A 25184-nucleotide genomic window follows, 5' to 3' on the forward strand; every position below is an offset into this window, starting at 1 on the left:
TTTAAGAGGACCAAAGCGACGAAACGGGAAGCCACGCAAACAAGCATCGGAGCTGGTAGTCGTCTCCAAAAGTTTGACAGACGGCATTCTCAAAACACTTTTTGGAAGAGTTCGGAATCAATTTCATTTGCAGACCGGTACTGGGTAAAAGGTCAAAGGTGACCACTCACTTTGTTTTTATGACAGACCTCGATATGACTTGAACCAATTGGACACAGCAGGTCGTCACAAATAAATAGCAAACTAATGTCCGCAAAACTGCGGGGGTAAAGAAAGAAGCATTGCCATTTCAACAACAAATTACATTTAAATTATTTATAGTACGTACCATTGGAATTTGGTTAAAACCCCCTAGAATAATATTGGCAAGAAAAGTCTGTCGATCTGTCGTTAGCCAAGAGGAAGCCTCCAAACAAAATACAAAGCTTATTGATCGGTTGACTATGTTTTTAGACATCTTGACATAAAATATCAAGACTGGCGTGAAGGTAGTCCGTAAAAACGTACGTTTCTGACAGATATTGAAAAAATCATTGCCCCACCAGAGCACTTATTGCATGCCTATTTTCACAAGAAAATAGGCATGCACGCTAATCCATATTGCCAACAGCCAATGAACGCAATGTCAAAAGATACACTTGCGGTACTCTCACGATTTTAACTCAAACTAATAGATATTGGTATTTTTGTTTCTCATCCCGAAATAGTGAGGGTTTTCTCTGCACGCGGAGATATGACAAATCATCAAAAAGAAGCGACATCAATAAGAGCCTGAAAGCGAAGAGCGCTAACAAGCCAGAAGACGCCGCGGAACCAACGCAAGCGCTAATGAGGGTGAGCCATACTGGCGAGGCGCCGCATGTCAATGACGGCCAGAGCGCGAAAGAAGAATCGGGGTGACCCCGTGTGTTGACGGAGCGGGCAAAAAGAGACGCCGCCGCCAATACAAAAAGTGACGACGTCAACCCGCAAAAATGTAAACGAGCTCTCGGTCGAGCCAGGGCTTCAATTGACACATTATCAAAAAGCACTGACCCAATCGTTGGAGCCGCCGTTAATGAGGGAGGTCAAAACACAAACGCACACACACTGGGCCAGCAACGCCATCCCAGTTGAGACGGAGATGGACTTTAGGGAGAACAATGACCTCCAGTGGCTGCGCCCATTTCCAATTGGAGTGAGCGCAAATTGTGTGTGCTTACACAAGAGGACTGAGAGGAAGAAGAAAAAAATCATTAGTGGTGTTTGGTCGGTCAGCTCAGAGTGTCTAAAAGCGGTATATGTATCCTCCTTTCAGTGATAACCGCCTTCAGATCGGTCGCCGTAATGTAACGGATCGAGTAGAAAAGTGAAACCGATGAGACGCAATAGCAAAGACGTAGAGAAGTATGCACGTATACACAAAGTAGTGCGTCAACAGCAGGAAAAGTGGGGATTAGGCCTGATGGTGGTGGACGTACATTTTGTTTTAATGGGGAGGGGTTTATTCGCCAGTGGCAGTCAATGAGGTTAGGAAGAGATTGGACGCAAAACGGGGACAACTAGAAGTGTGTCAGATCCCAACATGTGATCGGCAATCGGGTAAAAAAAGATCGGGTTTTAAAACTGCAAAAAAAAATACAAAGACAATACTACACTATATATATTTACACGAGTGAAAGAAAAATTTGCAGATTAAAAGACAATAGTCCAGTGACCATATAATAGTCAAGAAAACACAATCTGGAGCGCTCAATTGCGTAATGTCTGACCTATTACAGTGCGAAATTAGCATCAACCAGCACGTTTTTTCCAACCAAACTGAATTTTCAGGTTGTTCAAAAACGTACACCTTGTGGTTGTGACCTTATTTCTAGCGAAGACTGCAGACACAGTGTTCTTTTAGATTCTTGCGAACAAACTCATGTGGGTAACATAGCGAAAGCTGAAAATCAGTTTGATTAAAGGTGACTTCCCCGCTGCAATGGAACGAACGAAGGAAGAGGAGGAGGAGGAGGAGGAAGGTGAGACTCATGGGGCAAACCAGGAGGGAGGATATCCTAAAAAGCAGCATAGCACTAAATCAAAGCAGTTAAATCATCACATTAATGGCTGTGTTAACCCATTTTCTCCTGCCTTCTCCTTTTTTCCCCACTAAAAGCCCAGGCTCAAACAGGAAATCATTGGCGACCACTCTATTGTGAAGACTTTCCGTTTTTAACTTGTCGCACACGGATTGCGAATTCCATCCGTTGACGATGTCGTGATGCAAAAATGCAGAAATTGCGCATTGTCGTCTTGGCCAATTAATGACTTGGACTCAAAATTCATCTTCCGTCCCTCCTCGTTTGGTTTCTGCCCTTCCCCCGCCGCCCTCGGCTGAGTGATAAACGCCGTCTGCGGCCTATAAATCCCGAGGGAGTCCCGACAGGCGTCCCAATAAAGCGCTCTATTTTCTCCGCCTATGTCAGAAGCCGAGAGGAAGTGAGATAACATTAAGGGGAAGAAGAGGATGAGGAAGAGTGAAATTTCATCAGTGGGACACACACACACGGGGACACACAGTGGCACATTGACAAACAATCGGTGGACAAAACAAAGCCGAAAGGATGCACGAGCCGGCGGCGTCCAGTTCGTAAACCGCGCAGACCGAAGCTAACGCGCGTGCCAAATGCTAACACGCTGTCATCGGCTCAATCGAGTAGGAAGTAGAGCAGGGTGGTCACGCCTCATTGGTCGATCTGGTAAAAAGGCATGACGGCAGACTCATTGGTGCGCTGTTAAGATGAGATGCACCAAGAGAAATATCAGAAGAAAGATGGATGCATTTTTTTAGCTGTTTATGTTCACTGCAAAATAGCATAAACTGTTTTCAAGACCAAATATTAGGTTAGAACTTTATTTCATCCTGTATTTGGGAAATTTCCTGGGTTACAGTAACAAGACAGACACAGAAGACATTGCAGACCTAGTTAAAAAACTGGAGCCACACAGAGTGGACTATAAGGAACTGAAGAAGTAATATTTGTGCAGGGAGTTTTCGGGTTACGATGACCGAGCAATAAAGGTAGGGAAAGCTTCTTATTTGATTTTTTATTGCATCTGACTAAAAAATGTAAATTTCGACTTTAACAGTGAAATCCGACTTGCTAATTAAGTTACCAGCATAGAAACGGAAGTTGTAACTCCAGGACGCCCTTTATAAAACCCACATGCACCATAGAACATAGGCAAAACTCTTTAGTTTTACTCTAGTTTCACGCTTGGATGCCGTTTTACCACGCAAGTGTGCGGTTATACATGAAGCAAAGCCGTTGGAATTGCTCACGTGTTTGCAGTTATGCATCTCAACGCAGGAATTCTACCGTAAAAGGCTGAGCTAGGGAAAGAAAAAGCTCCAAAGATTCATTTTGCCTCCAAAGAAGGTTCCCACCTGGTAGCAATTGAACCTCGGCGGCCCGGCGGAGCGGACCCCGACGGGCGAAAAATAACGTCTGTCGGGAAAGTGGTTTGATTTTTTCAATCAAATAAATCATGACCTCACAGAAAATAATTTTTGTCTTTTAATGGCCTCCCTCGCGTTTGAAGTTCGTCGGGGGACAGCTTGCCTTTGAAGTCCGCGAGGAGGTGGAGCAAACTTCCCACTGTGTGTGTGTGTGTGTCTAAGTGTGTGTGTCTATGTGTGTATGTGTGTGTAAGAGTGAAAGATCATACTGTATCCTTTAAGTCCAACTATCACCCCAGGCGGTACTTTACTGAATTCGATAGATTAGACTTTACTGAGCCACAACCCGCAGTCTTTTTCTTTGTAAAATAAACCAAGAAAGTGCAAAAGTCAGTTTTAACCCCATTTTACTGTTTGCCAGGAAGCTACAGTCAGTTAGCCAAAATAATGTAAGCAATGGCAACGTTTTTTTTATCCGTAGTGTTTTGTTGCCGAGGCAACCAGCGTTACTCGTCGCTCGATAACGTCAGTGAGTCTTCACTACTGTTTTCCATTGAGTCAGATGCTTTCAGCTGGAATCACGGGTTTTAACTATGCAGAAGCAAACCATTACAAAAGTTATATTACAAAAACTCAATAGTTTTGGATCTGTGTGAGTCTTGATCATTTATTTTTGAATAGACTTGGACAAGATCCTATCAATAAACGAGTCTTTAAATCATATGCCAGGGGTATGACTCGAATCCCCCCCTTAAAAAGTCCTGTACATTGCAGATACTCTGACATATAATTTGCCTTAAATGGACTCAGGAACAAGAAAAAAGTCTGGCAGGAAAATAAAATAGTAGTCGCAGAAACCGAGTACAATAAGACAATCCTAAAGCAATTGAATCTTATCTCGCAGCCATAAGTAAAAATGGCGCCCTGTGGCTTTTTGGGAAGTAGCGAGCTGGAATACTTCCTGACCAGTTAAAATTGACCCTGACCCACAAACCTCAGTGTCCATCCGTATTGCGCTGTATTTTTGTACATGACAAAGCTACATTTTTAGATGCAAATGCAGAGTGGCAATTGAGAGGCTACTCATTCAATAGCTTTCGGAAAATATATCCATCCTTGTTGGATTAAGGGCACAGGAAAGTGTTGACATTTAACTGTGAAAAGAGCTTCTTAAGGATTGTACTTGGTTGATTGCTCCTTAAAGTGAGCTGTTTGTTTTTCTTTGGGGCGTTTGCTTCTTTTTCGTAGACTGGGCTCGGATTCGAAGTCGAAAATGTGCACGGCAAATGCAGAATCAGCTCTTATACTGGTATATGGACACTAAAAATATTCTGACTTCCATGTTCGAATTATTTAAACGTGAACAAATAAATCGGAAATAGGAGTAGAAGAAGCCGTGGCGACTTCCTTGTGGATAAAATATTGCCGTCTATTACTACATTAAAAGTTAGCATTATTCCACGTATTTGTCCCGTCTTTAGAGTTAAATTGTGTACATTAAACATACGAGAATAATCCCCCTGACCGCGACTCTGCTTTTATGTCGGCATTTCGTCTGGATGTCCAAAAGCACATTACGAAGCGGACAGATGCAAACGTCTGGCTAATCCGCCGCACAAGCAACAAGACAAACTTCTGGGAATAAATGAGTAAGGCGACTGCAAGGCGACTGCATTCCCGATAAAGGCTTAAATAGGCCTTTAAAAGCGTTTCCCCCTGGAGCGCTTCCACTACTTTCCGTGTGTACCTTGTGTCCAAAAGATCTGCTTTTGAAATCAAGGCTATCCTTCAAAGGTCTGCAAGCGGCTGACTTTGACAGCACATCTGCCGGGATGGAGACGCCTTCGCTTGTCAAGGTTGTGGGCGGAGCCTACAGGCCGTATACTTGTCTTTCCTTTACAGATCCGGCTAATTTACTCCCAATAGCAGGCCTGCACTTGCTGCCTCGTACAGAAATATATCACGCTCGCTAGACAAGGACAAACGCGCTAGTTTAGAAACTTTTGGCGGGTTCGGGAAGGGGACGCCAGAGGGGACTCGAACGGGGTCTTTGCGGGTTTTAACAGGCCAAATTGACCACTTTTTAAGACCGTACCAAATACACTTTAAGATCGATGAGACCAAAAAGCAAATTCGGGGACCCGGAATGACTTTTATTCGCAGGTCTTTGCGGCAGACGGCGTCAAGCGGAACGCCGTTGCTCGGGTCCTGATGTTGAGCAACAGTGGCTGATTGACGGTGTTTTACGGTCGTCTTGAGCCAGACCGCGTGTTCCAAATAAGCATAACGCCAATAGATTTTTAAGACCTTTCCAAACTGTATTTAAGACCGGGCCTTAAATTCAAATGATTAAAACCCCGCGATAACCCAGTAAAAAAAAAAGCATGAAGGGGCTTGTTGCCACTGAAGATAAAATAAAAAGAGGTCTTTGGAAAAGAAAGACGAGATGAAAACCATCTGATGAAAAGGAGTCGTTTGAAAGAAGACCTTGAAGAGATGAAACCCAAGTAAAAAGGAGGGCAAAGCAAGTAAGCCGAGTGCTTACAGGAAATAGTTGTGTTTGGTGGGTAAATATTGACTCAGCAGGATGTCAACTGTTGAGCCGCTTTCCCGACCCGTCTGTGTCAACAGCCAACAGACGCTTTCACCTTCACTCCCAGGCATCAAAACATAACGTGTCAACACGCTTATTTACCACGACGTCCGGGCTCCGTATCGCCGGCACAAAAGGAACGCCGAAAGCCATCTTCCGGTCGGCGGGAATCGAACGCTGTTTCTCGGGGGTCGCCAGGGTGTGTTTGGGCCTGCGGTGATTTAAGATGCCCGGAGGGAGCTTCCATTTCCCCTTTTTTGTGCTCTTCATCTTCCTCGGCTTTCTCCGTCGTCTCTTTCAAAGAATGAGCCATTAGCGCAGTTTCTGGGTCACGGACTAAGGTCTAAGGTTTGCCGCACACATTACGCGTGGTTCTATCATTTTTCTTTCTTCTTCCCTTCAATGACCCGACACAATTGCTTCCCACCCTGACAATACTGATTACTACGGGTGGTATTTCACACGGAATGCAGCCTTAGTGGTTCGTCGTCATTACTTTTACCATCAAAGCATTTATTAGCCTTGCCCAATGGGAAATATTTTTTGGGTGGGTTGCATAGTTTACTAGAGATGTCTTGGATTTCATCATGTGATCGGAAATTCGGCAACGATCACTTTCAGAGGATCGGAATCAGTTAAAAAATGTAAATATTTTTATTATGTATTAAATGTTTTAAGGATTAACTGATGCTAAAGATGCTTTCAATGATAGTGAAACATCATCACTCCCTGAAAATTGATTTCTATAATTCACAATTGGCATTATCCCAAGAGTCCAAATCTTGACCTAACTAATCGACGCTTCAATAAACCCTGGTTCTACTATTAACCTTAAAATGATGACACTCAAAATGTAGAGAGAATTCATCATAAGATATGAATGTCACCGCCTAGAATGGAAGTCCATTCATTCATAATTGAAGTACATAACATTCAATTTTATTAATAAGATTGTGGTTGTATTCCCGTCAAGCAAGATAGCGATCCAGTGCAAGCAGGGTGACTGAACAATAATACAAACTGGTTTTACGTGAGAGTGAAAGCAAGGAGTGCCTGCCTGCCTGCCTGGACTAAATTGTGGCGGGTTCATTCAGGTTTCCAAGTTGGCTAAAATTCAAATCTAACCAAAGGAAAACCACAACAACAAAAAAAGGGACAATGTCACATAGTCAGCACACGTCTGGAATTTGTTTTTGCCCAAGTGTGGCTGCGCTCTTATCACTTAGATTTTATCTCGACCGATCCGTCAATGTCAAAACCGTGGAATTCCTTAGCCTGACGTCTGTCGACAGTTTCTGCGCAAAGACAACACATGCACTGTTTGGCTTCTTTGCTCCCAATGTTGTGTCACCGTTTTTTTTTGCCAGCTGTGTTACTTTTACTCACCTAGCCGTTACGGTGAAAAAGTCCAAACGAATGCAAAGTTGTCAATCACATCTCGGTTCGCCTCGGCGATCATATCTGTTTTTGGACGGGCAAGTCAACTTACTGGCTGCAATTGACGCCATTTTGACTAGGAGGAGGTATTGAACATATTTATTTTAGGGTACTTACTGTACATTTTATGGCACCTGTACCGCAATCTTGGCATTTACGGCACAATTAAAAAAAATGAATTTTCTCAAAAGCTGGCAATGCGCCTTATAATCCAGTGTGCCTAATGCATGGATCAATATTGGTTAATCATTAGATAACTAGATGGAGCAGTGCTAAAGGGAATTTCATACTCCTACTACTATAACTGCAAACCATTCCTACTATTCTACTAGTATACTAGTCAATGAGTCAAGCAGAACGAGTGTACGTAGGTAATGTGATGAAACTGAGAAATCAGAGAACACCTTTTTGTCCTAATGTTCAAGAATCCTTCAGATCTCTAGTGCCCGTTTATTGTGAGCATCCGCATATTATTGTAATAAAAGGGACATTGGAGTGTGTGTGTGTGTATGTTTGTGTGCATGCCATTGCCAGAAGGCTGTGAGTAGAAGGGACAGAGACGCTTTCATGTGCCTCGCAGTGCAGATCTGAGTGCGCAACAGCTGTTTGCCTCTCATTTGAAATCAAGAGAAAAGAAGAAGAAACCACACGGATGAAAAAAGGGCACAAAAAGACATCCGTGAAATGAAGGGGAACAACTCAAAAAGATCAACTGAGAATTCATAACAATGAGGAGGGAAAGGAACTATTTAATCATAAAGCGTTGCTGCCCGACCGCAGCGTGGTGAAAATCCGCTTTTAACTTTCCTTTATTGAAAGCTAATAGCAGTGCATGTTTCCATTTTAATCTGTCAGAGAGAAGAAAGCCAATGACAAAGAGTTGCGCGCCGTAATCGGGAGCACTTAACCTGAATTAGGCAAGAAAATATATATATAGTGATTGGTTCAGGTAAAAATAACAACAAATAATGACCTTATTGCTGCTGGTGACAATCACAACAAGTAAATGTACTTCCACAAGAAGGTCAATTTAAGATTTGCCTTTCGTATTACAACTTCGCAGCTAAACAGGTCCAAATTTAGTTGACCTTTGGGGACATTTATGTTCGGTGTTGAGTGAGCTATTTTCAAAAATGTCTGCTTTTGGAAGCTTTCACAATGCCGTGCAGGTGAACGAGGATTTGAAGAGTAAGACTGACCGAGGCGAGAAAACCCATCGAGTAATGCAGATTGGCGCAAGATTGGCCAGAATGAATGTCTTCTCAGACGACCACGAGGGTTGAGTGACATGAGCGTGTCCGCGGTGAGATTCCCCTTGCCTAATGTATTATCGCTCAATTCAAGGAAACAATGAGCTCATGCTATGGAGCAAAGCTGCGAGGTTTAACGTGGCAACGGGCCCCTTAACAGAGGATGCCAAAATAGAAGCGCTGGCCCCGTAAGCCGCGGCCCCCGCCGAGCTCTTTTCGCACTTTTCCACAACACAGCCCGTCATTGTGCCGAGGCTCGAAAAAAAAAATCGCAAAAGACAAACAAAAAAAACTCGCATTAGCCGCTGAGAAAAAGGCTTTCCTTTTAAAACGTGCAAAATCTCCGCTTGATCATTCAATCGCTTTCCGAGCTCGGAATCGTATTTTTTTCGCCCTTTCTCCAACGACTCTTCCATTAGGTAACGGCTCTATATTTTGATGTATGTCGTCATTTCTGGCGCTTATCAAAGGACAATAGAGGAACGAGGCCTGAGAGCCCAGTCGTTGACATTTGAATGTATGCGGCGGCGGTGAATTATGACGCCGCGTGATGGGTGTCGCGTAAAGGCCGTTAGGAGATAGCCATATATATTTGTGTGCAGAGTGGAGATAAAAGGAAGGAGAAGGAGGTCAGCGCCAGAGCCGGCTGACGTAAAGGATACGCGCCGAATGAACGAGGAACGATGGGGGCGGGGTTTAAAAAAAAAAAAGGAGTTCTTATCACGTTACCCTTGTCTTGACTTTGAAGAAAAGATGCTCTCGGTGGAACATCAGAAAGAGATTTAGATTATGCCGCTGTTTACCCAAGTGAACGCCGAAGCGCCGCTGCTTTTCAACTAGTGGCGGCCCGACCGTGGCTTAGCCGCTTCTCGCCGTTTGCGCGTCGCTACGCCGTAGCATGTATGGATTTTCCACTCGCGGCGAATGTTCGTCACAGATAGCGCGCGTTGTCCTCCTATTCCTAATAGACCGAATGAAGCCGTCCGCCGGATTACGCGGAGACAGCTCTGGGAAGTGGTGGGGGGGGGGATTTGCATAAACCCGCGGACGGCGCAAAAAAAAAAGAAAGACGTGGCGGGAGATGGAGCGAGGATGGGGAACACGGGGGAGGGGGCTTAGAGAGTGGATGGACCGCACTTGCCAAGCCACTTGGGGATAAATCCCTGCGGTGAGGATGGAGAATTCCGGCCGGGGATTTTGGCCCAGGACAGGTTGGAAAATGGAAAATAACAGGCCGGGAGTAAATAGGTGGCCGGGTAAAGATAGCTCCGTCGAATTCTAAAGTGGAGAAAGGCGAGAGTGCGGAGAGGAAAGAAGACACAAGGTTTTCAACGAGAGGTCTTGGGGATTTGTGCGCTTGAGAGATCCACATCTGGGTCGCAATTCAGTTCTTGCTAAAACAATGGGACTTCCTAAATCCTAATCTTCTACACTGCTCCAACTCAGAGGTGGGCCATTTTCTTTCTGGCGCATCTGCAGGCTCATCTCGAAATCACTTGTAGACGAGCACCGATCGAAAATGTGCAAGATAATCATGGCCGGCTGCAGACAGATTGTCCAATCCGTTCTCGCCATTGAGCTGAATTTACGAGCCCGGCCATCGTTTTATTGTTGGCGCCGTAATCTACGCTCCATTTCACTTGCTTTTCATGCATTGTACATTCGTCGTTTGTTTCGCCGGAGCTCCGACCAGACGTTTTTATTCATTACCGCAATATATGAGGGTAAAAACTCACAATTGAAAAACATTAGAGTTCTTGGATGAATGGACGCGGAAAATGTTGAACTTTACATTCACATTTGCAAAAAATGGAACATTTCCAGTTGTATTGTGATTCTTGATTTTCAGCCAAGACAATATATTTTCATCACATTGGGCGTAATTTATGTCAACATCCTTACAAATGAAGCATGGGCACCTTCAAAACTTCCGCCTGAAAGCAACATCCTATCTTTGTAAAACTGGAATTTTTTCAAGCACTTGTTTAAGAAATAAAATGGCCGTAACACATTAACAACATAACATTTTCCACTAGGTGACTACATCAAAGTAAATATCGTAAGATTTCTATATTCTACTACCTCACAATTTTCCGATTTGAGTCTCGATTTCATCGTACGATTGAGCAATGACAATAAAGTCCTTTGATGGCCAAATCATTTTGACGAGAAGGGGAACGTCATCAAGGTGCTTCAGTTAATCAACCCGGTCAATAGCCGAGATAGGCCGAACGTGACACAGACATAGAGTATGTGCTTGACCAGGCGCGGCGAATAAGCTTCCGTCCTCACCGTCAGACGCATCGGCAGCCTTCAAACGGCTTTCCGATAATGACGCGCACCTCCGGCAGAGTTATTCTCAATGACTGAGCGATAACGTCGCCTCCTAACAAAGTGCTTTGACCAGTGACATCAAACTAAGTAGGTGTGTACACAAGCAGACTCGCCGGCGCATTGGACTTCTGCCAAAGCGGAGCACTTGACAAGCCATTCTTACGGTCATTATAACCCGATCAGAAGTGGATTGTGAGCCCAAGTGTTTGTATATTTTCGCACGTCCCACTCCATTGGTTGGGACCACCGAGGGAGAGAGGAACCACCTGTCCGTCCAGGAAGCGGCGCTCTTGCCAAAAATGACCGTAGCCATATTTACTCATGGCTGTTGCAATTCCTCAGTGGGAATTTTTTGAAAGGTTTCCCTTCCTAAAGTTCTGAAAATAATTCTTTATATTTCTCCACCTGGCTAAAAAGTACACAGTCATACTTCTACTTACGAATGCCTCTAGGTACGAAAGTTTCAGGTTACACATTTTTCATATGCAAATGAGTGACTCGAGATACGAAAAAGATTCAAATTACGAAATCCCCCAAAAAGGAAATGCATTTCCTTATCCGTTATTTTATTTAGAATTCCTCTTATTAAGCGATTCAAAACTACAAATGCAATGTGGCACATATTTTCACACACACAGACTTAGGGCACATGTAAAAGTCTATAATGTATTACAAAGTGCATGGCTTTTGGCCCTGGTGGAACAAATTAGAGAATTTACATAGAAAGTACACCTCTACTTACAAAATTCTCAAGTCTTGGAACCAATTAATTTCGTAAGTAGAGGTACGACTGTATTTTTAAATGAGGATTAAAAAAAGGCCGTTTGGTTCTTTTGGTCGGTATCGAGTAGTAAGCAATGGAACAAGCGTGCTCTGCCGGGAATTAGTCCTGCATGGCAACAGGTTGCAGATTGGCTGCACTCTTGATGATCCTTCAAAACAGCGCGCTAATCTAATAGCGCGGCGACACACAACGGAAGGCATTAACGATAAGAATGGGATCAATAGCCTGCTCGGGTTATGGCCCGCTGGCTCTAGTTTCATCAGAGCCAGCGTCTCCCAAGGTTTTTAATTGAAAATGCCTGCGAATGTGGCGCCGATTGTGTGTAATGAGACATTTGATTGGCCGGGTAATCATATTTGTCGAAGTTCGATACGAGCGTGAGGGTTCCCTCTCCGTGATACTGTGTTGAGCAATAAAGCTCCAGGCAATAAACGGGATATCAATAGCTGCTCCGGAGCGCAACCCAAGCTGATGGCGATGCTCAGATAATGTAAAGTCATAAGTGAGGATGCCCGAGGTGGAGAGATAATGAGAAATGGCAACGGGGGAGGACGGTCGGAGCCTCTATTAACCCTTCTGCTCTGCTTGTTCCAAATGATGGCTCTACCAATTGTGTTTGGCGGAGCTCCATCAAGTCCAGATGAAAGACGCTGAACGTGAGCAGAAGGAACAAACGTTAGGATAAAAGATCCAAAAATGTAGACCAAAACATGCGCACATTCTGTTTGTATATTTGTAGCAACAGTTGAATCACATGGACTACTACGCCAAGTCGGTAAAAAAAATAGGAAATCGTTAATGCAGCACAGACTTCCTGAGACTGATATATCAGCGGACCCCGAAAAAGTTGAGTATGAGACCCCTGATCTAGGTAAAATAAGCAGTTTTGACTCTGCTTTTGATTTGTGCATTTTACGATCCCTTGCATAACTATTTTCGAAAAATAGCTGTGTGCTAATTCGTCACGATACATCAGTGTTTATTTAATTCCATGGGGGTCCATTTGAAAGCGAAAGACAGTCGAGCAGTCACTTGCTTACAATAATCGAGACTGTTGTTAACGACTTGTTAACATGTTGACGCCAACAGCGGGAAACAAGAACGTAAGAAGAGTGCGCTCCACTGCACTCGAAAGCAAATGTTGTCTGGGGGGGGACTAATGGAACGCTGACAAAGTGCCAATCACTCGTGTCATGGCAACCGGATAAAACACGGACCGAGTGTCTACTGAACATTTCCAGAACTCGACGACAAGAACAGAATGCTACCCTGTCGTGTGCAGAACTCCGCTGAGGCCCAACGATTCTTCTCTGGATCAGTGTCAAATTGTAAAATGTTATAATACTTTGACTTTATTGAGGGCTGACTGAAAATGTAATGTACTATTAAAGACCTTGTGAAAGAGGGTATAAAAGTATGCAAATGGTGACTATCTTAATACTGTATAAACAACAACAAAATGACAGCGCATACGAACATAGTCGTTTTGTGATGTCAGTCATACCCACGTACATACACAGCGATAGACAAGGGGTATTAGTGACATCACGGAAGGGGCAGGAACGTTGGGATACTCGCATTCGATTGGCTAAAATACCACCAGAACGGTTTGCGTTTGCCAAAAAATAATCTGAATTTGATATGGTTCGGTCGCACCATTCTTGGGTGGGAATTGCTTTCTCTGGGACCGTGTAGACCAGGTGTAGGGAACCTATGGCTCGGGCTCTTCGCTAACCTGTGAGCTAAAACATGGAACCCGCTGGTGACAGAACTGAAATACTACGTCCAGTGCTGCTTTAGTTTTCTTTTTTTGCATTAGACTCTGCTAGAATGCATACTCTCATTGATTAGCAACTGCATAAGAATGTTGTCAAAGGTATTCTTTTTTTTCCACTTTAAAAGTGGTGACATTACTAAAATAAAAGACACCCATTTACATGTCTTTTGACTTTTAAATTCGGAGTATGGCTCTCAAGGAATAACATTAGAAAATATGAATTGTTTATGGCTCTCTACGTCAAAAAGGTTCCCGACCCCTGGTGTAGACCATCAATTGGACGTCTAACCACGTTGATGGCAGAGCAAAGATGAGCATTCTCTGCGAGTTAATCATTTAAGTAGATTCAAGTAAGCACGCCAACCACCGGACTAAAATAAACTCCTTGGCGAAAGGTAGCAAGCCGATTTGAAAGCTGAAGCAAAACAAACCAAAATGTGAGTTGAAGCGGCACAATCTGACAGAGCGCACGCAAACATTTCGCCTTGAACTCCATCCAGGCCACGTTCCCCCGCCCCGATTCTGACACACTGAAAATCCCACCCGCCGCTCAGACTCGCTGGTGTCGAAAGACGGCGGGGAGCGAGCGCGGATACGCGGCCGTGAGGGGGCAAGCGAGAGTTGAACTCTCGCTCGCGTGTGACGTCATCGGGCGAAATGTGCCGGCGCGAAACGCCCCGAATTGTGTTTCAACTCAACACTAGCGTGTGTGAGAGAGAGGAAGCGGCGGTGTCCCCAGCTCTCGGGTGTTTACTGAAAGGAAATGTTTGTCCGGGCAGGAGGGAGGGGAAGCTCGCCGCCTCCTATCCTATCGCAAACACTGGGAAAGCGGCCCAGCGCGCGCACACAATCGCGCAAACACTTACAAGCGTGTAAAAAGGCCAAATCTGAATGGGAAGCAACAGTCTTTGTGAGAGGGAGGCGTAACATTCTGCTAACGGGGAAGTGGGAGGCCGCCGTTAGCGGCATTCCAGAAAAATGGGAAGTCGGAAATGTCTGACCCCTGAGGAGGAAAAGTGCAATGGAATGCCACTCAAGTTCTCCTCGTTCGAAATGAGCGGTCAACAGACGTGGCTCGCAAAATTAGAATCATTTCTAAATAGTAATCGATTCTCAACAACTCAGGAAGCAATACATGGGCTGTTTATATCAATACCAACATTTAACAAAGCTTCACTCTATGCAATTTTGCACTTTTTTTAGCTTGCGGGTGACCTGAAGTCAATCAGCGTTGACTTGACATCCTGGACTGGTTGCCAGCCAATCAAAGGCCAAGTTACTCCTCAGACATTACAATCTATTTGCAACCTAAATTCATATTCCTTTTGCTAAGGGAAAACACCAACTAATTGCGCTGTCATTATAGTACATATGTGAATATATTTATATATAAAGTATGTAGTGGACTACGCAGATAGAATTGAACCTACACGCACTTACCTTGATCAGCTCCTATTCAAAACATTTAAGAAATATACAATATATTCGATGAATGAGTAGAAATAAGAAAAAAAAACATCATTTGTGCATGAACGGGTTAAGTCTAAAGACTAGCGCAATCTTCCCCTAAGAAAGCTTGTATTGTAGTAAACTAGACTAGCTTTAAAAATTCAAAAGTTTGCATGGGTAAAAACACAATTTAAAAAAACAAACAAACAAACATCCGCACTTAGTAACGCTTGACTGCAGCGACATTTCCTTTTGACAAAAACAAACTTTATCACCTACTTGGAAACATTTCACGACAGTTCTCCGGCTTTTGATTGATTGCAAAAAAAAAAACGAGTTGTATGAGCGAGTTTTATTCCGGTAACGCTTGCCAATTTTTGTCGCAATGAGCCAGCCGTGCTCGTCTGAGGCTGTCCTGCCTGTTTTTTTTATTTCTAAGTATGTGTGTGTGTGGGCTCATAAATTAAGGACAGCGCTGGAGGCCCTGTGACAGTGCGGGTGTATATTTGTGGCTGTTTACCAACATGTCTGTCATGCGGGACCGCGGAAAAGAGTCCTGTTGGCTGGGAAGCGAACGTCTACAGTAAGCTAGCGATCGCAGAGGTGAAACGGGAGAAAGTGAAAGTAGAGTTTGACTTACTGGCTGGCGAAGGCGTGCTGTAGCCGCTGAGGGGAAGTCCTGCCAGGGCGGGAGGCGACAGGCTCCCCAGCATGTGTGGGAAGAAGTAGGAGTAGGTGGGCATGGGGAAGCCGTTCAAATGCGGGCCCGGCATCGGGTTGCCCTTTCCAGCCATGACGCGTGTCACTCGCCCAAGAAAAAAAACCCTTGCGATTTGTAACGGGGCCAAAACAGAGTCAGTGTCCTTTACTGGGCGGATTTAATCCCCCATGGGAACGCCGGATTAGCGCGTAATCCCAGGCGGTGTCCAGCGAAGGTCGCAAACTCGTCGCCGGGTTGTCACCAAGGTTACGATCCAGTTGAGGGATCGGTTATCGGGGAAACAATGGTGCGATGACAAAAGGGGGGCTCCGGGGTCTTTTGATCCTAATGTGCCGCGCTATATTGTAAAACGGGCTTTTTCTTATCTTCGTCACGTTGATAAATTAAGTTCAAACGTGGTGATGTTGGCGGTTGCACGCTTCCACTACGGGGAGCTCGGGTCACATGACGCCACCATGTTTTTCCCCAATGGGCCCCTTCCTCTCAGACTCTGTGGAAATAGAAAAAAAAAGACAAATTAGAGCTGGGACCGAATTTTTTTTTCAATTACCTTCAATAAATGGACATTCTTGAGATCAAGTGTGAATTAATCACATTGTCACACACAAACCAATAACAAATTCAGATGTGGAAGCGGTAGACATACCCAAAAATCTGTCCTGAATTCCCCGTGTTATCGGTTAATAAGTGTATTTAGTGACGTGGTAAAGGTACTTATGGCAAAGCACCATATATCGCAAGAAGGCGGTTGATTTATTAAAGCGAATTAGGGAGAGGAGCTGCAAACATGACCAGAAAGCAACAATCTCCTTGAAAATGGTGGTTCTTGTCTAATTTTGTTACGTTTTTTCAGAAATACCCTGAATTTCCCCATTAAAAGAAGAGCAATCTGAAACAGACTGAACCCCCCCCCCCCAAAAAAAACGCTTCGCTTTTTCTTATTGGCTTTAAAACGATTGCCCAATTCAAATAATGAACAGCGTTAATTCCTACTCGAGTCAACAAAGTCTGCGGATTTACCGAACCCTGAAGAAATACGAGCGATGATCACTCAGTACCGTTGCAACGAAAGTTCAAGAGCCTTTTTTTTTCCTCCTTTCGGACTGAGCGTTTGAGCTAAACAGCACTTTTGTTTTGACGCTAATTAATGGTAATGTCTAGACTGAAACCTTACAAAAACAACCCATCTGCCTTAATTACCTAATGGGGTGTTAAAAGTGAGAGGAGAGCGGTGGGCGCGTGATGCCTCTTCACAGCTTTAGCGCGCCGCTCATTAACGGTGACAGGCTGCAAAATAGCGCGGGAGACGAGCGAAAAACACACAAACGCCGACACAAAAGAAAAACTTGGCTAATTACGCCAGTTGCGGAAGCCAGAGGTGATACCCAAGGTGCCACTCTGGGACCACCAGAGATTTGCGCAGCCGAGTTAACTTCCAAAACAAAGACCGAGCGCGCCAGAGAACATAATTGCTATCAAGAGCTGACGCTGACACCCCGATAAAAACAAGATTAAGAGAACAGCGTGACTTGAAAACAGCTTGTCACAACACAAGCGCCATATATTCTTCCCCGTAATGAGCCATTTATGAATTGGTAAGAGGCAAACTGTGGAAATGTTGTGTGGAACAAAAAGACAAAAGACAAAACCCAAAAGGAGGGAATGTGTCTTTGCGTGAACATCGGAATGCGGCACTCCGGCATGAATAACGACGGAACATCGGGGATGAACTTTTGTAAAGGGAGAAGGGTCAAGGCAGACATGTTCTTGCTTGTTAGATTGCGTGAAGCATTGTGATGTGACGGCTGAAAGGCGCAACCGCGTACACGGCACCCCCATTCTCGATGAGGCGTACATTGTGAGCATTACAGTAGATACCTGTCTGAATTGAGTATATGTCAACGCTAACGGTATATTGTAATGTGTGTGTTTATGTTTCGATTAGCTCGGTCGTGGAACGTAGTTGGGAGTGCTTTAACCAAACTTTTAATAAAACGTGGGAAGGATGTCAAGAAAATAACAAGGTCTAAGATTCAAATAACAAAATCAAACCCGACAGGTAGACGTGGGGAAACGAGGAATATGGCGTGAAGCAAACAAGGCAGACGATCTGACCAAGATTGACAAACACACGGGATTAAGTAGACAGACAAGGGTTGATTACAAAGTACACAGGCCTGATCACAAGCAAACCATCCCAAAACCCCAACTACACATAACAGTTTACCACAAAATACTATGTACTCCTGGAGTAATCTGTGTTTGTTTGTTTTTTTGTTTCACATTGATGATTATCTTAGAAAAATGCTAATTTCTGTTAATAATGTCCCATCGGAATTCAAGCTGCCAACCAATACAACTACCAAAATACTCGCTTGCCTTGCATTATTAAGCAAAAACTTGCAAACCAAGGCGTAAAAAGACCTATTGCGTGGAAAGGTAAGCACGCGCAATGCAATCTACGCCGAGAGCCCTCTCAAAAATGAGCCGAGTTAAGAAACACATCTCCTAGCAAAGTGCCCTTGAGGTATGGCATCGCAAGCGTCAATATTTGGAAAAACCGCTGCGGCATTTCATGCTGGTGGGATCATGTAAAATGCATTAGAATTGTCAGCGAGCCGCATGTGATGTAATGCCATCTATATTTCGGCGTAAGAGCCAGAGGCTGTATAGATGCTGACTTCTTTCACTAAGGAGCAACCTCTCGCTGGGTCAATGGGAGAACTCACTAGCAGCAAATGGGATACTTTCTTGCCCATTATCATTACAGCGTCTTGTGTAGCCACCATTAGCGGATATAGCGGTTATAGCGGTTGTAGCGGATATAGCGTGTGGCACATCACTATTCTTTCCAACTGCAAACCCACAACTCTGTCGCGGTAAATAAACTGACTAGTATGTCCGCTTTAGCAGGCAGGGGAAAGGAAGGTGCGTGCCTGATGTCATGACAACTGGGAAATTGTAATGTATTTTAGTCAGGGGGATTTTGTTATAAGAACATTGAAACATTGTTTTCGCGTTGCTTAACTTAGCAAAAATAATTGCTGATTTCAGCAAATGACTGTTACATTTGTTTAAGACCAACCGTATGTATGTATACATGTACATCTATGTGTATGTATGTATATATATATATATATATGTATGTATATATATGTATGTATATATATGTATGTGTGTATATATATATATATATATATATATATATATTTCAGCAACACGCTTATTTATTTCTATAGTTATTTATTTATTAACTTATTTATTACCTATTTATTTATGTCAAAATGTATTTTCCTGTGTCTGTATTCTCGCTACTGTGACAATGAAATTTCCCGAATACGGGATGAATAAAGTTATCTAATCTAATCTAAAGAATGTTACATTTGCTATAGGGCAAGAAAATATTTTTGGTCATTGAAAAAAAAGACATCCACAAAATGAATCAAAAGAACAAGATTAATACAAGAGCAAGTCCAAGCTAGGTTTTAGTGGCTCATGGTAAATAATGTAAATATGGCCTGCACAAGAAGCATAAATTCAGCCTAACTTCTCTCGCACTTCTCATCTTTTACACTAGATGGAGGTGGTCACTCAAAAATGAAGGTTAAAGCCGGAGATTTTGAAATAAATTACGAATTTCAGCATTTTGTATAACGCATCATAGATTCGTTTTGATTATTTTGCTAACCTGGACATTTTTGTTCCTGCAAAGTTTAGTGTATCTATAAATATCTATTTTTTTGCAATATCCTTATACCTGATCCTTTCTATTTTTAAAAGAAATCGCAGATAACAAGCATAGCCCGAGGATTACCTGTGAAAAAGGCCTGCATCGGGATTGCATTCATCCACAACAACAAAAAACATGATTACACACAAGTGCAAAGCCGCTATTGCATCTCTGGATCTCTTGTGCTAAAACCTTACCTCACCCGCTTCAAAATGATAGCGCTAAAGCACCAGGTCAAAGAAACAAAAGGGAGCCAAATGACTGCGGGTGTCAAGGGGCGACAATCAGAGTCAAGATGCCCTTCAAATCCACACCGACTGAATAAAAGGACATTTTTCCGGTGCTACACAGACTCCCTTAACCAACCCCTTTGTGACCATTTTTCTCTAAAAGCAAGAATATATGTATGTATTAATTAATATAGGATTGATGTGAGCGATCGTGATGTGGTTCCCCGAGGGCCGGATTTATGCGTTTAATGCACTACTTTGGAAAAATTCCCTACGAGGCAGCTTCTATTTTTAAAAGCGATATCTTTTCAGTATCCTACAGATGCTATATTCATTTCAACATATGTAACCATAAGTGCACAACTGTATGAAGGCTAGCTCCGAGGGGTGGGGGGGCTAAGTGATCACTAGCAGTAGGGGGAAAATAAACAAACAATCTAGGTCACTTGGTCTTAACGGTGGCGTTGGCATGTAACAGCCAGGGAGGGGGAAGGTTCAGAGGTCGCGTGGCACGAGGAGCGTAATTGCTTGTGACAGCAAACTTTGAATTAATCATCGGCCGAGCAGCAAATGGCAGAGCGAGGTCGGGGTGGACGGGCGGACCGTCGGGCAACGGGAGCCGCGGGGGACGGTCCATGCGGCGCATGACATACAGTATGGAAGCTGGTGCGGACGTAAATAGACAGGGCGGCTCGGCAACACGTGGCGAGATGGCAACGCCTAGCGAGTTCAGCAAAGGTTACGCAAAGTAACAAGACGTCAATAGAAACAATGTATAGCAGAGGCGTCTTCATCTAGACCTGGGACTAGTGCTATGGACCAACTTGGCTTTTCCAAAACCATATATTTCGCAATAATTAGCATTTCCCAGTGCCATTAAAAAAATAAATTGCAAAAATTCCACCCACAAAGTGAGCACTTTGACCAATATTCTTGGACCCACAAAATACTGCTTCCATTGATATGACACCAGGCCCCCAAAACACAAAAAACTCATCGTCATTCATAGACAAAAACACTAACAGATTGGTGCGTATTCATTCAATTGGATCGGACAGTTTCCTCAATGACAAAACTTATTGCGGTTACCTTTATAGCTTTTGTTGAGTTCGATTTCTGTTAACTCTATAGCAACATTCCTTTTTCGTCACCCTCTGTACATGAATAACACATTTACGCGTACGGTATATCTTTGTGTTTCCCTTTGAATCCGAGCACATCACGTTCCCAAAGGATTTTCACTCATACGGAAATAAAAGGTATTATTTTAAACACACGGCTATGAATCTACGCATGCAGAATTTACGAGCAGAGTACAATCCTAACCTTAACTGACAAAAACATTTGGAAAACGACAGGTGGACTGGGTTAGTTGGAGCAGGTGGTGATGACGTACATGGCTGTTTCTGGACAACGGCCCGGTTCGTGAAAACATGAATGAAATGTGAAACACGGTCCTTAACTTTTCCTCGACATCTGGCCACGCTCTCGCGAGGATACGTTTCCGATATGCGCCCCGATGACTTTGGATTTCACTTTGAAGGGTTAAGCAGTCCGTGTTTGCATTTATACTGTAGCAACAAGTGTCCGAGCTAGCTAGCGGGGTCGCGTGCCTCCCCGAATGTCCCGAGTCACCTTCGCGTGCCGCCCAAATGCCCTGGAGGGAGACATCAAACCGTACTTTTCGTGCTCAGATTTGCATAAAAAGTAGAGCGGCGCAGCGGCACACTGTGACGAGTCGCGTGCACTGTATCCCGGCTAATGTTATGTGAATTATTCAGGCCAAAGTGGCCACGCTAAGCTGGCTAAAAGTAGTAGACTGTGGTTTATTGACTTCCTTTGTGCAGGCTGATTATGGAAATGAAGCTAGGAAGGGTTGACATAAAGATCCGAGTAACGGTAGAATATATCAGAATCCGTTTCCAGGATGGCGTGTTATTTAATAACTCGTAGTATTAGTTTTGTCCCCGGTGGAGCTCCACTTAAGCAGTCCGACACTTTATGGGTGAGAGAGCAGCAAGTGGGAGGGATTCTAAAGTGTGCTAAGTGCACACCCAGGCCGCGGAGAAGCATCTTTAGCCCAAGCCCCCCGTGGGTTGATTCCACTTGTCAGCGAGGAGGGCCCGCTGACATTTGTGGCTCACCTCGCAAAGTTCAGACGCTAATTATCTCAAAGGCCGGCAAGTGGCGGACCTGCAAAGACTAAAAGTAAAACCTGCGAAGATCCTGTATGCTTGCATGCTTCCCTTCACACAAAATGATTGCGGCTGCGTGATTGCCCGTGCATAACTTGACCATCTGGCTACATATCGAGTTTCTCACTCTTATTTATTTTAGTTTTTTTTTTTGCTGTGAAATTTCCTTTTCTCTCCTAGCCAAGCGAGATGACCCTGAACTACTGGACGGAAAGGTTGTTGGAATTCGAAAGACGATTTTCAAGCAAATCTATGACTCATCTTTTAATAAGACACTAGTCTTGGACTGGTTACAACTAATCCTCTACTGCAGAAGTATTCAAAAAGAATTTTTGCAAGCTCCATATCTATTGAAATTGTGCAATTAAAATACGTTTCCCAACATTTTCCCAAGGATTCCATCAATTTACACCTCAACGCAAACCAGTAGTTAAGACTCGTTGACTTTACCGTGCGACGAGTCGCAATACAAAATGACAAGTGTGTCAGATGAGGAAACAAGTCCCGTAGAACATGATTCCGGGGGAGCTTCTGACTTAGGTCACCTGCCCAGCTATTTGACTGATTCCCACGTGACTCCCTTGTTCTCGTCCACCTCGCACAAAAGAAGCGTTGGTCCAAAAGGGAAGAGAAGACAACATGCGGCAATTGCTTTTCAGGCTAGCCACTGTAACCCTTCAGCTTTGTCAATATTTGCAGGAGGTTATGGTTACACAACACTCCCACATGCATATAAACACACGGGTCTGCAAGGTACACACGCACACGCAAAAAGTCCCAGTCGTGCTCGAAAGGAGGTCGGAGATACAAAAGGGCTATAGATCAGTGATACGGAGGGCCCGCGGCAAGCTCCTTGTGTCTTGCCCTTTTTGTTTTTTTCTTTCCCCTTTCTGGACATTTTTCCAGCTCTGTAAAAACACGAAGGGCTGGGCTCGATTGTTTACACAGCTGGCTCCACGAAGCGGCTTGCTTAATATGAAATATGAAGAGAGGAGCGAGGTGAGAGGGGAAAGAACTCCAAGGAAAATGGCAACGAGAGCCAGGATGGAAGGGCGGGCCTTTTTTTTCGGGAGGGGGGAATCAAAAGTTTGAGAGCGGTCAGCGAGATTAGCAACATTAGAGGGCAGTGTGAAGACGTTTTAGGTTTGGGAAAGACAAGAAAAAAAACAAGTTAGAAAATGTGACGCCTAAATATTTGAAAAGAAACCATTCTTAGATATCAAATCCAAATCTTTTGTCGTTCGTTTGTGGTCTAGAACCCGAGCGTAGAGAGTTCACTATACTGTATGGGGAAAAATAAACTCTAGTTGGAATATCTTTAGCATAATGCCAATTATCCGAGGATAGAAATAGATTTAAGAACTCATAAACTCATGCTACAACGTAATAAACTGCATGTAAAGGGCAGGGATCACTTCAGTAGTAAAATGTAGGGATTGATGAGGCTAGGTCTAGGGCTAAGTCTAGGGTCTAGGTCTACAATGTCTTGTGTCTGTCTTGCTACTGCAAACAAGAAATTTCCTGAATACAGGATGAAATAAAGTTCTAACCTAACCGAACGCTAGTGTTGGCTGACATTAGCATCTTCGTACTAACTGTTAGCCAGCCTTTCAGAATCCTCCTTTTGAAAATGTTCCAAAATAGATCTCAGGTTTCTCTCGGACCAATGCAAGTCGTTCTGGTCACTCTATTAGTCTTTGGTGGAGGTAAAAAGGGTGGGGGGGAGCAGGGCAGCGCAAACAAGCGTTGAGGTTTTCCTCATGGTGAGTCACGCACGCCTCCTGCGGCCTGGGGTCCGTGTTATTTTTTCACTGCAGTGACACACCACTTTCATTGGCTCACTCCCGCCTCGACTGGCCCAGCACGCTTGGAACAATCTGCTCTCGCTTCAGCGCCTTCTTAACCAGAACAAGAGCAAGGTAAATCACTTAGAAGGGCAAAGGACGGAGGACAAGGATTGGGTCGGATCATTCTTGAATGGACGCCATTCTATGTATGGTCAGACCTTGTTTTGGTTAAATCATTGGATCTGACTGACTTGCCATTTATGGCAATTGAATTATATATTTGTTATTTGCTTGACCTTTCTCAATAAAAACATTTGGATTTTAGATCTAGACAAAGTGCATGCGACAAAGCAGGATGTATCCAATATGTTGTGACCTTCCGTCTTTGAGGTTTTGCATGAAAATGTAGCACAGAAACTGACGTCTGGGTTAAATATGTTTCCAGATATAATAGCAATTAAGTCTGAAGGGAAATATAGTATATTCACATTAGATTAGAGGCGATCCAGGAACATTTTGCCCCCTAAGAAGACCCACCCTACACAACTGTTAATATTATTAAAGAACTTGAAGCTTGACTTTGTCGGTAACTGCCAATTTATTATCGTGCGACCGCCGTTCAAAAGTTAGAGCAGAAACTTTTAAAAACATTTTCGTGATGAATTTTGACCTCACTAGCCCAAGTTCCCCATTTCCCCAATTTTGCGTGAAATAGCATAAACGCATCGGAAGTCATTTGTGAACACGAGGAAGCCTTATTCATCACAAGGTCAAACATGCTCTTAGAAACAGAAACGACACTCAAGCAGAGCACATGTGCAGCAATTGCGTCTCATGTGAGTTTTAGTGAGGTGACTAAAACTCGGCCAACCTTGTTCCAGTTAGTCGGAGGAGGCCCAGCGCAAATGAAGACCACATTTCTGCAGAGGACCTCCAAGACCTCCACTCCCCCCTTCCACACACGCACATACACACAGAGCAAATACATATATATAGCCGAAACACTGTTGTTACCATATTCCATGCCTCAACATAAGCAGACTTTCAAGCCCGTTATTTGCGTGACTTTGTTGTCTCACGGGGCAACGCGAGACAGATTGCTCAAGAGGATGTTTCGGTTTTCCTCTGGCAAATACCGCGCTCACACAATCGGCATACATCCGCGTCGGCGCACAAGGCTGCCACCTTTGAATACCTATATCCAGGATGTCAAACTAACAATGTTTTGAGAAAGACTGGAGCACATATTTCAACACAGAAGATCCGATGACACGAGAGTGAATGACGCACTTAAAGGCAGGGCCCCTTCCTGTTTATGCCGCCGCTCGCTCACTTGAGGATCAAAAAAGATGTGCGGCGGTGCCCTCTTAAAGGCACGGGGGCCAGGAGTCCCTATAAGAAACAATACGAGCCGAATATAGAACGTGATGAAACGGTAAGAGGCTTGTCTAGATTAAGAAAAAAATGATCCTT

At 43.9% G+C, this 25184-nt stretch overlaps 1 protein-coding gene across 5 annotated transcripts in view; it reads right to left on the bottom strand.

Moving 5' to 3' along the window:
* raraa (retinoic acid receptor, alpha a) overlaps positions 1-25184 on the bottom strand; it is a 152382-nt gene that overhangs the window by 54752 nt on the left and 72446 nt on the right. For all 5 annotated transcript variants that reach the window (XM_077625036.1, XM_077625035.1, XM_077625034.1 and 2 more), the window contains one exon: positions 15689-16259. In XM_077625036.1, coding sequence (XP_077481162.1) covers positions 15689-15842 — 154 coding nt within the window. In that variant the 5' untranslated portion in view covers positions 15843-16259. The remainder of the gene's footprint in view (positions 1-15688; positions 16260-25184) is intronic.

This window comes from Stigmatopora argus, chromosome 18, assembly GCF_051989625.1.
Source record: "Stigmatopora argus isolate UIUO_Sarg chromosome 18, RoL_Sarg_1.0, whole genome shotgun sequence".
Taxonomy (NCBI): Eukaryota; Metazoa; Chordata; class Actinopteri; order Syngnathiformes; family Syngnathidae; genus Stigmatopora; species Stigmatopora argus.